Consider the following 12908-nt stretch of genomic DNA (forward strand, 5'->3'; position numbering starts at 1 on the left):
TTATACCATTTCTCTCTATTTTTGAAATGAAATATGTTAGTTAGTTGTAGAAGTAGTTAAATCTGTTACTTGTAGGCTAAGGAATGCTATACTGTAGTTGGTCCATCGTAACTTATGCTGCAAGTAACATAGTTTGTATATAAGTGAAGCTTGTATTCGTTTCTTCTTCAATGAGAATTCACCATTCTCTCAATAAATATCTCTTTTGGAGCATTATAATCTGAATTATTTGATTAATTATGTGATATAGGTGATAGGATTATGGGTGACTGGGGCCTTAAATGCAGTGCTAACGTCAGAACATCAAACTGAAATGCGACGCTATCTCTTTAATCACCAGAACAAAGATGGAGGGTGGGGACTGCATATAGAAGGTCCCAGCACAATGTTTGGCACAGCTATGAGCTATGTAGCATTGAGATTACTCGGAGAAGATATCGACGGTGGAGATGGATCCATCGAAATAGCAAGAAAATGGATTCTTAATCGTGGCGGTGCCACTTCTATTCCTTCATGGGGAAAAATATGGCTTTCAGTAATGCTCTATCATTATTCATTAATCAAATGCTACCTGCATCCACCTTATGAATTACAATGAATCAAAATAGTCAGGCATTATTGTTATATCTATAGGTACTTGGCGTATACGAATGGAGCGGAGTGAAACCAATCCCTCCAGAAATATGGCTTCTTCCCTACTTTGTTCCTTTCCATCCAGGCAAGAATCTTGTCATTCATTATATCATATATGTACTATATCTATACTATTTAACTATATGCTATTACTCTAGCAGGAAAAATGTGGTGTCACACTCGAGTTGTATATCTACCGATGTCGTATTTATACGGTAGACGATTTGTTGGACCTTTCAGTGCCATTGTTTTATCTGTCTTGGTCCTGTTAATAAGGTATAGTTAATTATATATCATTAATTACCAATGTAATGATAAATATGAAAAATACTAACAAACAAGAATACTTGTAAAAACATATACAGGTACTAAACATGATTTGTTGTTGGTTGGAGAATCCCAATTCTGAGGCATTTAAGTATCACATTTCAAGAATCAAAGATTATCTATGGCTGGCTGAGGATGGAATGAAAATGCAGGGATATAATGGTTCTCAATGTTGGGATGTTGCTTTATCTGTTCAAGCTATTTTGGCTACTAAACTTGATGATGAATACGGTTCGATGCTTAAGAAAGCTAATAATTTTATAACACACTCACAGGTAATATTGTTGTATTTTCAGTAAAAGTTCTTAACCTTAAGAAAGTAACTAAGATAAACATATGAAAATAAAGTATTTTGTTTTTGAAGGTGACAATGAACAGGTCCGGCGATAGTAATAGCTGGTATCGCCACATTTCGAAAGGTGGTTGGCCTTTCTCAACTCAAGACAATGGTTGGTCTGTATCAGATTGTACTGCAGAAGGCTTGAAGGTCACACAAACCTATATTTCAATCACCTAAACTCTTTTGATTTAAATTTGAGAGAACCACATATGTTTTCTCTATGGTATTTTCAGGCAGCCATTTTGTTGTCAAACCTGTCATTTGAGACTGTTGGGAATGCAATGGAAACCGAACAGTTCTGCGATGCGGTCAATTTTATTTTATCCCTGCAGGTATATGTTTGGATTAGGATGGAGTAATTAAAAACTCTAAACAATTTAAATACTTTCAGGAATAAAAAGAATGGTTTTGTTAAAATTTAATTAGAACTTCAACAGTTCAACCACATGGCTTAATCATTTTGGTCCTCCACATTAAATATATTCCAGAATAGAAATGGTGGATTTGCATCCTATGAGCTCACAAGATCATATGCATGGCTGGAGGTACAGTTGATTACTTTCTCTAGTTACTTTAGATTCAATTCTTAAATGATTTGACACTTTATTCGTTTCTGTCACAGAAACTAAATCCAACTGAAACATTTGAAGATATCGCCATTGATTATCAGTATGTACCTCACATTGACACATTTTCTTGTAATGTTTTCTATGTCGTTTGAATTTGTAAAAAATGAGTCTGTTATAGGTATGTAGAATGCAGATCAGCAGCGATTCAAAGTCTCACCTTATTCGCTCAACGATATCCGCGGCACAGGAAGGTGGAAATAGAGACCTGCATTGCCAAGGCTGCAGACTTCACTGAAAGCATACAGCTAGCCGATGGCTCATGGTTTGGTTTGGTTTGCTTTACTAGTCCAAGAACTTAATTACTCGACAAAAACGGTTTCGAAATGATTTTAGTTAATGAACAAAATTATAGGTATGGATCATGGGGAGTATGCTTTACATATGGGACATGGTTTGGAATAAGTGGGCTTATAGGTGCAGGTAAGAGGTACAAAGACAGCAAAAGCATTAGAAAGGCGTGCGAGTTTTTGCTTTCGAAACAACACAAGATTTCTGGTGGATGGGGTGAGAGCTATCTTTCATGCCAATACAAGGTATACACAAACCTGGAAGGAGATAAGTCTCATGTAGTGAACACTGCTTGGGCTATGTTGGCACTAATTGAAGCAGGCCAGGTAACATGAAACTAATTGAGCTAAATGCTGAGATTTGTTTACAACTAAGAGCGTTATCGATATTTTATGGTATAGGCGGAAAGAGATCCCGCTCCGTTGCATCGTGCGGCCAAGGTTTTGATCAATTCACAAATGGAAAACGGGGAGTTTCCTCAACAGGTAACAATGAACATTTGTTGCTATGCAGTAGACATGTAGTGCATACTGATGAGAGATAGCTGATAAGATACATGTTTTGTGCAGGAAATAATGGGAAACTTCAACAAGAATTGTACTATAAATTACTCAGCATACAGAAACATTTTTCCTATATGGGCTCTTGGTGAATATCGAAGTCGGGTACTGCTTTGTCTCGACAAAAAGTCGAGAGCAACTGCATAATAGAAATAAGGTAAAGAAACAAATGTCTATATTGTTTTACTTGTTATTCACTTGCATGGTCTCTTATGTTTAACTAATCTCTACCCTTTCAGCTACACAAGTGCCAGCAAAACAAAAGGACAGTAAGAGCTGCGAAGTTTATGTTGAATAAAACACTATTGTGAAATGTAAATTTCAATTTAATTGATGTGATACAAATTAGTAAGCTTTACCCAGAGCAACATTGGTTATCATGCTTCAAGCAGGGACAAAGTGGTTCAAGGTGAAAATATAACAAATATAACAAATTATAACAAAAGAAACAATGGACCATAAGCTATGGACCCTGCTGGATGTTTGAAGGTATCAGTTGATATTGCAGTTGAGCCGAATGCAGCATTACCATATCCTAGCGATGATTCGGATGCAACAACGGTGCACGAAGCAGTAGGTTCGTTTGTTGCATGGCCGACAAACCTCATATGCGTAGGATATGAGGTATGCTTAAAACTTATGTTAACTTTAATGTGTATATTCAAAGTTTAAAATTTATGCTTAAAATTTTACTTACATATTTTCCTTGGTTATGTTAAATAGACTCCCACAAAATCCAAATCAAAAGATAATGCGATTCCACGGCATACCGAGTCCACGGTTTCAAGAAAAGAGGTAATATACAATTATATGACATATATTCATGGAAGTTGTTACATTCTTAATTTGATCTAACTATTTATATGACATGTAGCTTCAAGAAAATGAGGTTAGCAATGCCTCCGCACAACAAAAAAAGGAGGTTAGCAACGCCTCCGCACGGGTAAAAAGTTCTGGTGCTAAGAAGACCGTAGCTATCCCAACGAGATATCCAAACCTCAAGGAGGGGCGCCAACTCCATTACATGGATTAAAGTGGCGGTATATTTTTAATTACCACATTTTTTATTATATTAGTGATGACACTTGATAAAACTTAGGATTTATAATCCATATTTTTTTTTCATATGTAGTGTCCTCAACAATGTAATCAAATAGATTGCGGGTATTTCATGTTGAGGTTTATGCGAGATACTCTTGCTTTGGGCCGATTAAAGATTCCCACCGATGTATGTATTTCTAACTTATGAGTTATTTTTATATTTACACATATCTCATATAATTAAATAGTTGGAATTAATTCAAAATATGTTATATTATTATGTAGTACTTTGATGAATTCAAGTGTGCATTTTATACAAAGGATCAAGTGGACGAAATCAAAGAGGAGTGGTGTCAATTCATGATAAAGCTCAATGTTTGTTCATAAATTTGTGTAATTAATGTGTACATTTGTAGTATATGTTATGACTTGTAAATGTGTACATAAATTTGTATATATTTTGATACATTTAAGGCAAAATTGGTTTGAATTGGTATATATATATATATTTGTTAGCCAAAAATTGGTAGAAAAAAGGCCAAAATGGCATATATAAAATGTGATAATTGTCTGTCAAAATCTGGTTGAAAACAGGTAGAAATTCTGGTTTATAAACCTGGAAAAAATGTGGTTTAAAACAAAAGCTTCAAAAATTTTCGTATACCTTAGACAGCGCTTTTGTAAAAAGTGCTGTCTAAGGGGGGGATTAGAAAGCGTTTTAGGCAAAAGCGCTGTCTAAGGGGGGGGCTTAGACAACGCTTTTTGAAAAGCGCTGTCTAAAGTATACCTAAAAAAATTAAAATAGGAGGGTCTTAGAAAGCGCTTTTGGCCAAAGCGCTGTCTAAGGGGGTGGGGCTTAGACAACGCTTTTCAAAAGCGCTGTCTAAGGTATACCTAAAAAATTTAAAATAAGAGGGTCTTATAAAGCGCTTTTGGCCAAAGCGCTGTCTAAGGGGGGGGGGGGGGGCTTAGACAGCGCTTTTAAGATTTAAAAAAGCGCTGTCTAAACCTTTAGCAGCGGAGGTTTAGACAGCGCTTTAAAGCGCTGTCTAAGGCTAAAAAAAGCGCTGTCTAAGGTCTTGTTTGTTGTAGTGATTCCAGAAAAGAGTTGAAACATGCAATGGCATAAGGCCAAAGTTTCTAATTTGAAATGAGGTCAAAGTTTAGAAATCACAGGCAAAGAAGGTTTTTGAAAAGGGGGAGAAATTTTTAAATTTAAGACGTGGGAGAAGATGAAGAGACTAATCCTAAGCATAAAATTAAAAGTTAAGAGTTGAAAAAGATCTGACCAATGGGATGCAATCCAACAGATAAGAATGTCATATACAAAACTCACTTTCCCTTTGGACTTTGAATCAAGAAAATATCCACAAGCAATTAGCAATATCAGACATCATGAAGATCAAGGCATCAAATAAAGATGGCCACATCCAAGCAAGCAAATACCATAGCTAGCAGTCTTATTTTGCCTTCTTATGTATCAGATGAAATACTCATCGATTAACTCAGAATAAAGCATTAGACACAAGATCAAAATAACAGTTGTATCAAGACCATGTAGCATATGAATTCAAGTGGATCCCACTAATTGCATCATATGAAAGCTCAAATCACAATACTTGGTCTCAGAAATGTTGGCATTGGCCAAGTTCTTTTGCATATGGAATGTTGCCTAATCCTAAGTACAAAAGTTAAAATCAAACCCAACAGTCCACGCAAATATTTTTTAGGGTTTTTGTTGTGTATTAGGTATCTTAAGGTCCTAAGACCACACAGACAAACAAAATACACAAACAAATATATACAATCACAATATATGGATCAAATGAGCAAAGTGAAAATGGCATAAACATAAACAAGTTAAATGATATGAAAATGGCAATGAATGGTAAATGACTTGAAATTATATTGCATAAATTAAATGACTTGAAAGAAAATCAAAGTTAATAATAGTTGGTGTTAGTCAAATTTAATTAGATGTTAATGGAGTTTTGCTTTTCAATTGATTAAGTCATTCTTTGGAGAACACTCAACCATATATTCACAAGCATGGATCATTGAACCAAGACATCTTCCAAAGGAAGGAAAAAAAGTAAAGTTTCCACACAATACCATGAAAGGTGGGAGACTTACAATCTTACTTACTAGAATGCTATGCCTTTAGGGTCAAATTTAGCTCTATGTTAAGCAATCGTAATTGGACTTATGTAGAAGTCACAACTATCTGAGACTAGGCAATAACAATTTAGGTGCTAATGCATGTTAGAGATTTGGTATAATGAACCAAACTTCTAAAACCTACCACACACTAAAAGAAAAAGGATCAAATGAGGGATCTATCTCATCCATACTTGTATTGGTTCATCTGACACAAGGCTATTGATGAACCAATTAGCCTTAGGATATTGAGATTTCATTGGTCAATAAAAAGGATGGGAAAGAATGGGATTGAGGCTGAAGAGGGAGGGGAGATGAGAGAAACACAAATTGGTCATAGGAGGAATTTCATCAAATTAAAATCATTCATTCATTTTGGGAGATGAAATGTACATTTCATCAATCCCCTAAATCCAATGATTTTAACTCAACAAAAGTCAAATCAATCTTGACCAAGGCCAAACAAATAGTCAAACATCACAAGTCAATAAAAATAGCTCAACATAATTTTTACACAATTAATCAATTAAAAATCAAATCAAAAATGCATTTGAATTCAATTTAATTTGGTCAAAACCTAAAATCTCGTCAAAACACCAAATAAATGGCCAAGAGATTTATCCTAGGTCAAAAAAGGTCAAAGGACCTTAGACAAAAAATTTCATGATTTTTGAAAAGTCAGAAGTATTTTTAAACAATTAAAAATATGCACAAAAACAGTTAATTCATGAAAAATATCAAAGTTAATCCAAAAAATAATTTTAATTCAGAAAATGAAAGAGGAAAATATTTAAAGATTTTTGATGAAAGTCCCATATTTTTTGGATTAAAAATGAAATTAATATGAATTAATCAAAATAAATGGATTAAACATAAAAACCATAAAATAAAAAAAAACAAGGCTCATCAGATCTTCCTCATTAATTGAGGTGACAGATCTGATGGCCAAGCACGCGCGTTCCATAATGCACTATAGTCAACACGTTGCAAACTTGGTATTTAAAACCAAAGGCCATGATTAAATCAATTTAAACAGATCTGATGGTTGAGAGGCGTGATATAACACCACCAGAGCTAGGGTTCCGGTATTCTTCTCTGGTGGACCTCACCGGACTGGTCCACCATCAACCATCACTAAAATAAAAAACAAGGACATGATTCAAAGAAAAAATGCTAAGGAGCTCGAATCTGGCCTCAATTTTCTCCAATTCCAAGTATATAGAAAGATATAGGGATTTGAATTTTGAGGATCATGAACTGGGTTGCTTCGATTTGACCTCAAAGCAACTCAATCTTATTGCCTACATTGGTAGGACTTCAGACAACCAAAAATCATAAATAATGGTGAAGAATTGAGAGAGAATCGAAGAGATGAAGTTTCTGAAAAATCACCTACGAGTTGCTTTAAATTTACTTGATCTTGATATGGGTTTGCTTGCTTCCTCTTCCTCTTGCTTGCAGAAGCCAATTGAGATGAAAAGGGAAGTGAATTTCTGGAGTTTGAACTTCCAAATAGGAGATGAAGTTCAAGCTCGATTTCAAAAGAAATCTTCAGAAATTCTATGGAATGGAGGGTTTGGATTTGTCTGGCAAAGCTTGGAAAATCAAACATGTTTAAAAATTTTCTAAGTACCAGGTCAAATGTTCACTTCTTCCACCTTGAATAACTTTTGCTATGGGCTTCAAATGGAAAACGTCCCTTCATCAAAGTTGTAGATATTTCAAACCTATTAAATTTTGTCAAAAAATTGACCTTATTTGGATTTGGCATGAAGGAGTTATGCATTTTAGAAGTTGAGGAAAATCACTTGTTCAATGGTAGTGGTCCAAAGTGACCTATAATGTTTCCTCTTGGAACATGCATTTGAAAGTTGAATTTGAAATGACTTAAAACATAAAATCTGAAGTATGCATATTTAGTTTGATCATGGAATTTGAATGGATTTAATCGCATAAAAATTGAGCAAGTTATGGTCTTGGGAAGTTGACCTCCTAGCTAGGGTTCAGACAAAATGACCTATAATCATTCACCATAAAAAATGACCTTACAAGTAAAAATAGCTATTAACTTCAACATGAAAGTTGTTTGGAATGTCATTGTGAGTAAATTTTCTCTTGGAATCATTTTCATATGACAAAAATTGTAGGAGATAGGGAATAGGGAACCCTCTGTTTTGACCAGTTGACTTTCTTTGGTCAACCACCACGAACCACCTTGCTAGCTTGAAATTCTCTTGATTTTTGGGACTCATGGAGGATAATATATGCATAAGATGATGTAATATAAAGTATACCTGGCAATATTTGATTAAATGATAAAGAAGCTTGCTGAGGAAGTCTTACAAGATACCCAGATGAATTAGGGCTTCCAAGGCAAACAAGCTTCAAACACTTGATGAATTCTTGATCAAAATGATATGTGAAGACCATATAGATCCATATATGATGTCTAGAACCGATGTGAACCATTTCTTGATTGATCTCCTTGCATTAAGGGTCTCAAACCCTATATATGAACTTGATGGAGCATAGGTGAGCACAAACACTACCTACAAAAGCAACAAACTATACACTGACATATTTTTTGGTATTTTGATTAGTAACTAATGAAACACAAAGTATGATACAATCAAAATGTGCTTGGTGATCTCTCCCAATGCAAACCCAATGAATGAGGGGTAAGGAGGATGCCAAAGTGTGATCCCAATGCCAATGCATGTGATGAGATATCATGAGGGATCTTAGGGTCAAAATTGGGGTCTTACAGTCGTTGTCTCCAAAGTTAGACCACGTGGTAGTAGCCATAGAAGAGTCTAAAGATTTGTCAAAATTGACAAAGGAAGAGCTTCAAGGGACGCTTGAATCTCATGAATAAATAATGGCTGACAGAGTTGTAGGAAAGTCGAAGGAAGATATGGATTTGCAGGCTCAATCAGCAACAAAAAAGGTAAAGGAATTTGGAATGGCAACAAACGCAGAGGAGGTTACAACAATTCGACTGGTCGAAATCATCAAGAATGAAACTGATCGAATCAGAGAAAACCCTGGAACCAAGGAAACCAAAGAGGTGGTTGTGCAGGTAGAGGAAGAAGTGGTGGTCAAAAGACAGAAAGGAGTCATATTCAGTGTTACAATTATCAAAGGTATGGTCACTATTCTAGAGATTTTCTAGAAAAGCAGAAGAATCAAGAAACGTATGCAAAGCTAGCGAAACATGAAGAAGAAGTGACGTTGCTGATGGTTACAACAAGAGATGAAGAGAGATTCAAGGACCAGTGGTACTTGGACTCAGGGTGCTCATCACACATGTCTGGAAGAAAAGTTTGGCTTGTCAACATAAAGCCCTCAATAAAGAACATGGTGAAATTTTCAAATGACAACACTCTAGTAGCTGAAGGTGTTGGTGATGTTCTGATTATGAGGAAAGATAGCAAGAGGTCAGTAATTTCAAATGTGTTGTACATACCAGGAATGAAGAGTAATTTGCTCAGCATATGGCAATTAGTCAAAAATAACTACAAGGTGTCGATCAAAGACAAGATGATAAGAGTTCTCGACTCAAATGGAAGGTTGATCTTGAAAGCTCTAATGTCTCAGAACAGAACCTTCAAGATTAAGCTAAATGTGATGGAGCATAATTGCCTTACAACAGCAACCAGCAGAGATGAAGGGATATGGAATTATAGACTTGACCATCTCAATTTCAAAGATATCAGAGATTTGAAGAGAAGAAATATGGTTTCAGGATTACCAGAAATCGACATTCCAAATGAAGTGTGTGAAGAATGCGTGCAGGCGAAGCAACATAAGAACAACTTCAGTAAGGATGCAGGAAGCAGGTCAAAGGAAATTCTTGAAGTCATATACTCTGATGTATGTGGTCCTCTCCAGGTGGAATTGATTGGAGGTAACAAATACTTTGTTACATTCATAGATAACTTCAGTCGAAAACTGTGATCTTACCTGATCAAGAAGAAAAGTGAAGTGATCGAGGTATTTGCCAAGTTAAAATCTATGGTCGAAAGCTAGAGTGGTTGAAAGATCAAGATCTTGATGACTGATGGTGGTGGAGAATATGTGTCGAAAGACTTCGATGCATTATGTGTAAAAGAAGGGATTGTGCATGAGGTGGTGCTACCCTACACTCCACAACAAAATGGAGTCGCAGAAAGGAAGAATAGAACCATTATAAATATGGTTAGAAGATGTTGAAAGACAAGCATCTACCCAAAGAATTATGGGGAGAAGTTGTGTCGACTACGACACATATCCTGAAAAGATGTCCAACAAAGAAGCTAGAAAGAATCATGCTAGAAGAATGTTGGTCTGGTATCAAGCCTAGATTGAGTCATCTGAAGGTGTTTGGATTTATATCACATAGACATGTGCCAGATCAGTTGAGAAGAAAACTTGATGACAAGTCGAATCAGATGATCCTGATAGGATATCATTCGATTGGAGGATACAAGTTGTTCGACCAAGTGAATAATCAAGTCGTGATCATCAGGGACGTGATCATAGATGAGCTTAATGAGTGGGATTGGACTAAGAATGTCAAGAAAGATTCAGTAAGAATCTTTTGTGATGAACCAGCTAGTGAAGTTGAAAGACAAGTTCGACAGGAAGAAGTCAGAGGTGAAGCAGGCCCAAGCGGACCTCAAAGAACAAGACACATGCCTGCAAGGTTGCAAGAATGTGTGATTACATCAGATGATATGGTCGATGAGGAAGGTGAGCTGGTACATTATGCTTTCTACGCAGATGTCGAACCAGTCAATGCAGCTAAGGCATTAAAAGATTCGAAGTGGATGAAAGTAATAGACTAAGAGTTGAAGTCAATTGAAGTTAACAACCATTGGTCACTTGTCGAATTACCCCAAGACAATAAGGAAATCGATGTGAAGTGGGTATACAAGGTGAAGTTGAGTCCCAAAGGAGAAGTGACTCGACACAAAGCGATACTTGTAGCGCAAGGATTTCTTCAGAAAGAAGGAATCGACTTTGATGAGGTTGGTTGTTGGTCTAGCAAACATGAACAATTGGAAGATGTGTCAGATGGATGTAAAATGTGAATTCCTTAATGGTCCCTTAGAAGAAGAAGTTTATGTTGCACAACCAGCTGGGTTTGTGAAACATGGCGAAGAAAGAAAGGTGTACAGGCTGCATAAAGCCCTGTACGGGCTTAAACAAGCTCCAAGAGCTTGGAACAAGAAGATAGATGGCTTTCTAAGGGAGAAGGAATTTGTGAAGTGAAAATCTGAACATGGAGTATATGTGAGAAGAACCAAGAGTGAATTGCTTATACTATGTCTCTATGTCGATGACCTGTTGATAATAGGTAGCTGCAAGAAGGAGATCGAAGACTTCAAAGGTGATCTCAACAAGGAATTCGCAATGTCAGATCTGGGTGACATTTCATATTTCCTTGGCATCAAATTCTACAAGAGTGGTAGAAGTTTGATGATGCACCAAAGAAGGTATGCAGAACTGAGAATCAGATTGCAGAAATCATGACGAAGGGGTTGTAGGTCGAAGTGTTCAGAAGACTAAGAGATATGATAAATGTAGATAGTTTAGACATAATGAATTAGATGGTGTGTTGAATTATAATTCCTTGTGTCAAAGCAGGTTGCTCGATAGAACAAGAAAGTGTCGAACCACCTAGTGTGTTGAGTTGTGTTAGTGTCGAAGTGTCGAAGCATGTTGCTTTACATAGGATTTCAACTTAGGCCTATTTTAATAGTGTTATCTATTTTGGGATTTTATAGTTTTGGGTTTTAGCTTGAGGTCCAAGTTAACCTAAATCTATAAATAGAGGGAGTAACCCTTATTTTTGTAATTAAGTGAATAGAGTATTATAACATTGTATTCATAGTATTTTGCAATTGCAAAGTGAATAAGAAGTTTTCCACAGTTTGTGGGCAAAGAGAAACTCTGCAGAATTTTATTACTCTTCTCCTTCATCGTTCTTTACACTCTTTCTTTCTCCATTGTTCTTCTCTTTTCATTGTTATTGTGTGGGTGATAACAATCTTGTTCATCAAGATTGATTTGAAATTCTCCACAGATTTTGGTGGATTTCCAACATCAATAAATATTAAATTTGTAAATTAAAATATTAAAGTTAAAATAATTTTGAATAAGTTGGCTTAATCTAATATAATGTAGTATTTATAACTTTTATCACTTTTATAGATTTTTTCATGATATTATATCAACACCTTACAATATATATATATATATATATATATATATATATATATATATATATATATATATATATATATATATATATATATATATATATATATATATTATTAGTTTATGTTTATCATTAAAATATATATTAATACATGTGCATGCAAGTGCAATCATGTGCTTAGCACAATATTTTAAAATTTTGAAAATTTCATCATTGTAAGAATATTATCAAAATATAATGTTGTAAATATTCATACTTTTATTTAAATATGAATTGATACATGGTTTAGTGATCGTAAAACCTAGATAAAATCATATAGATAGATGAACTCTACAATAAAAAATAAACAAAAATTACTTATATGAGTCATATTGATCGCATATTTTTAAATTATTTCGTATTTTCTCTAGCTTAATAATATTATTTATAATTTAAATAAATAATTGTATTTTTGTGTTACATATAGTATTGGGAGCCCTATTTCATGAATATATATATATATATATATATATATATATATATATATATATATATATATATATAAATTGTTTAAGACAAATCTGATAATTAGAGTTAATAATATTTTTTTAAAAATAAATAAATATTGCAAAATTTTATGTGATTATTTAAAATAAGTTAATTATTTATACATGATAGATACATGTAATATTACAATGACTTTGTAATAGGTAGGTAATACACGAAGAATGAGGAAGAATGGATTCTCATGA

At 34.7% G+C, this 12908-nt stretch overlaps 1 protein-coding gene across 1 annotated transcript; it reads left to right on the forward strand.

Annotated features, from left to right (window-relative positions):
• Positions 1-298: 298 nt before the first annotated feature.
• Positions 299-2934, forward strand: LOC127129959 (cycloartenol synthase). The gene is made up of 12 exons (XM_051059055.1): positions 299-535; positions 634-718; positions 795-895; positions 999-1235; positions 1325-1447; positions 1534-1632; positions 1789-1845; positions 1923-1969; positions 2048-2191; positions 2282-2543; positions 2619-2702; positions 2787-2934. The coding sequence occupies exons 1-12, from the start codon at positions 314-316 to the stop codon at positions 2922-2924; spliced, it is 1599 nt and encodes a 532-aa protein (XP_050915012.1). The 5' UTR covers positions 299-313; the 3' UTR covers positions 2925-2934.
• Positions 2935-12908: the final 9974 nt, after the last annotated feature.

This window comes from Lathyrus oleraceus, chromosome 3, assembly GCF_024323335.1.
Source record: "Lathyrus oleraceus cultivar Zhongwan6 chromosome 3, CAAS_Psat_ZW6_1.0, whole genome shotgun sequence".
Taxonomy (NCBI): domain Eukaryota; kingdom Viridiplantae; phylum Streptophyta; class Magnoliopsida; order Fabales; family Fabaceae; genus Lathyrus; species Lathyrus oleraceus.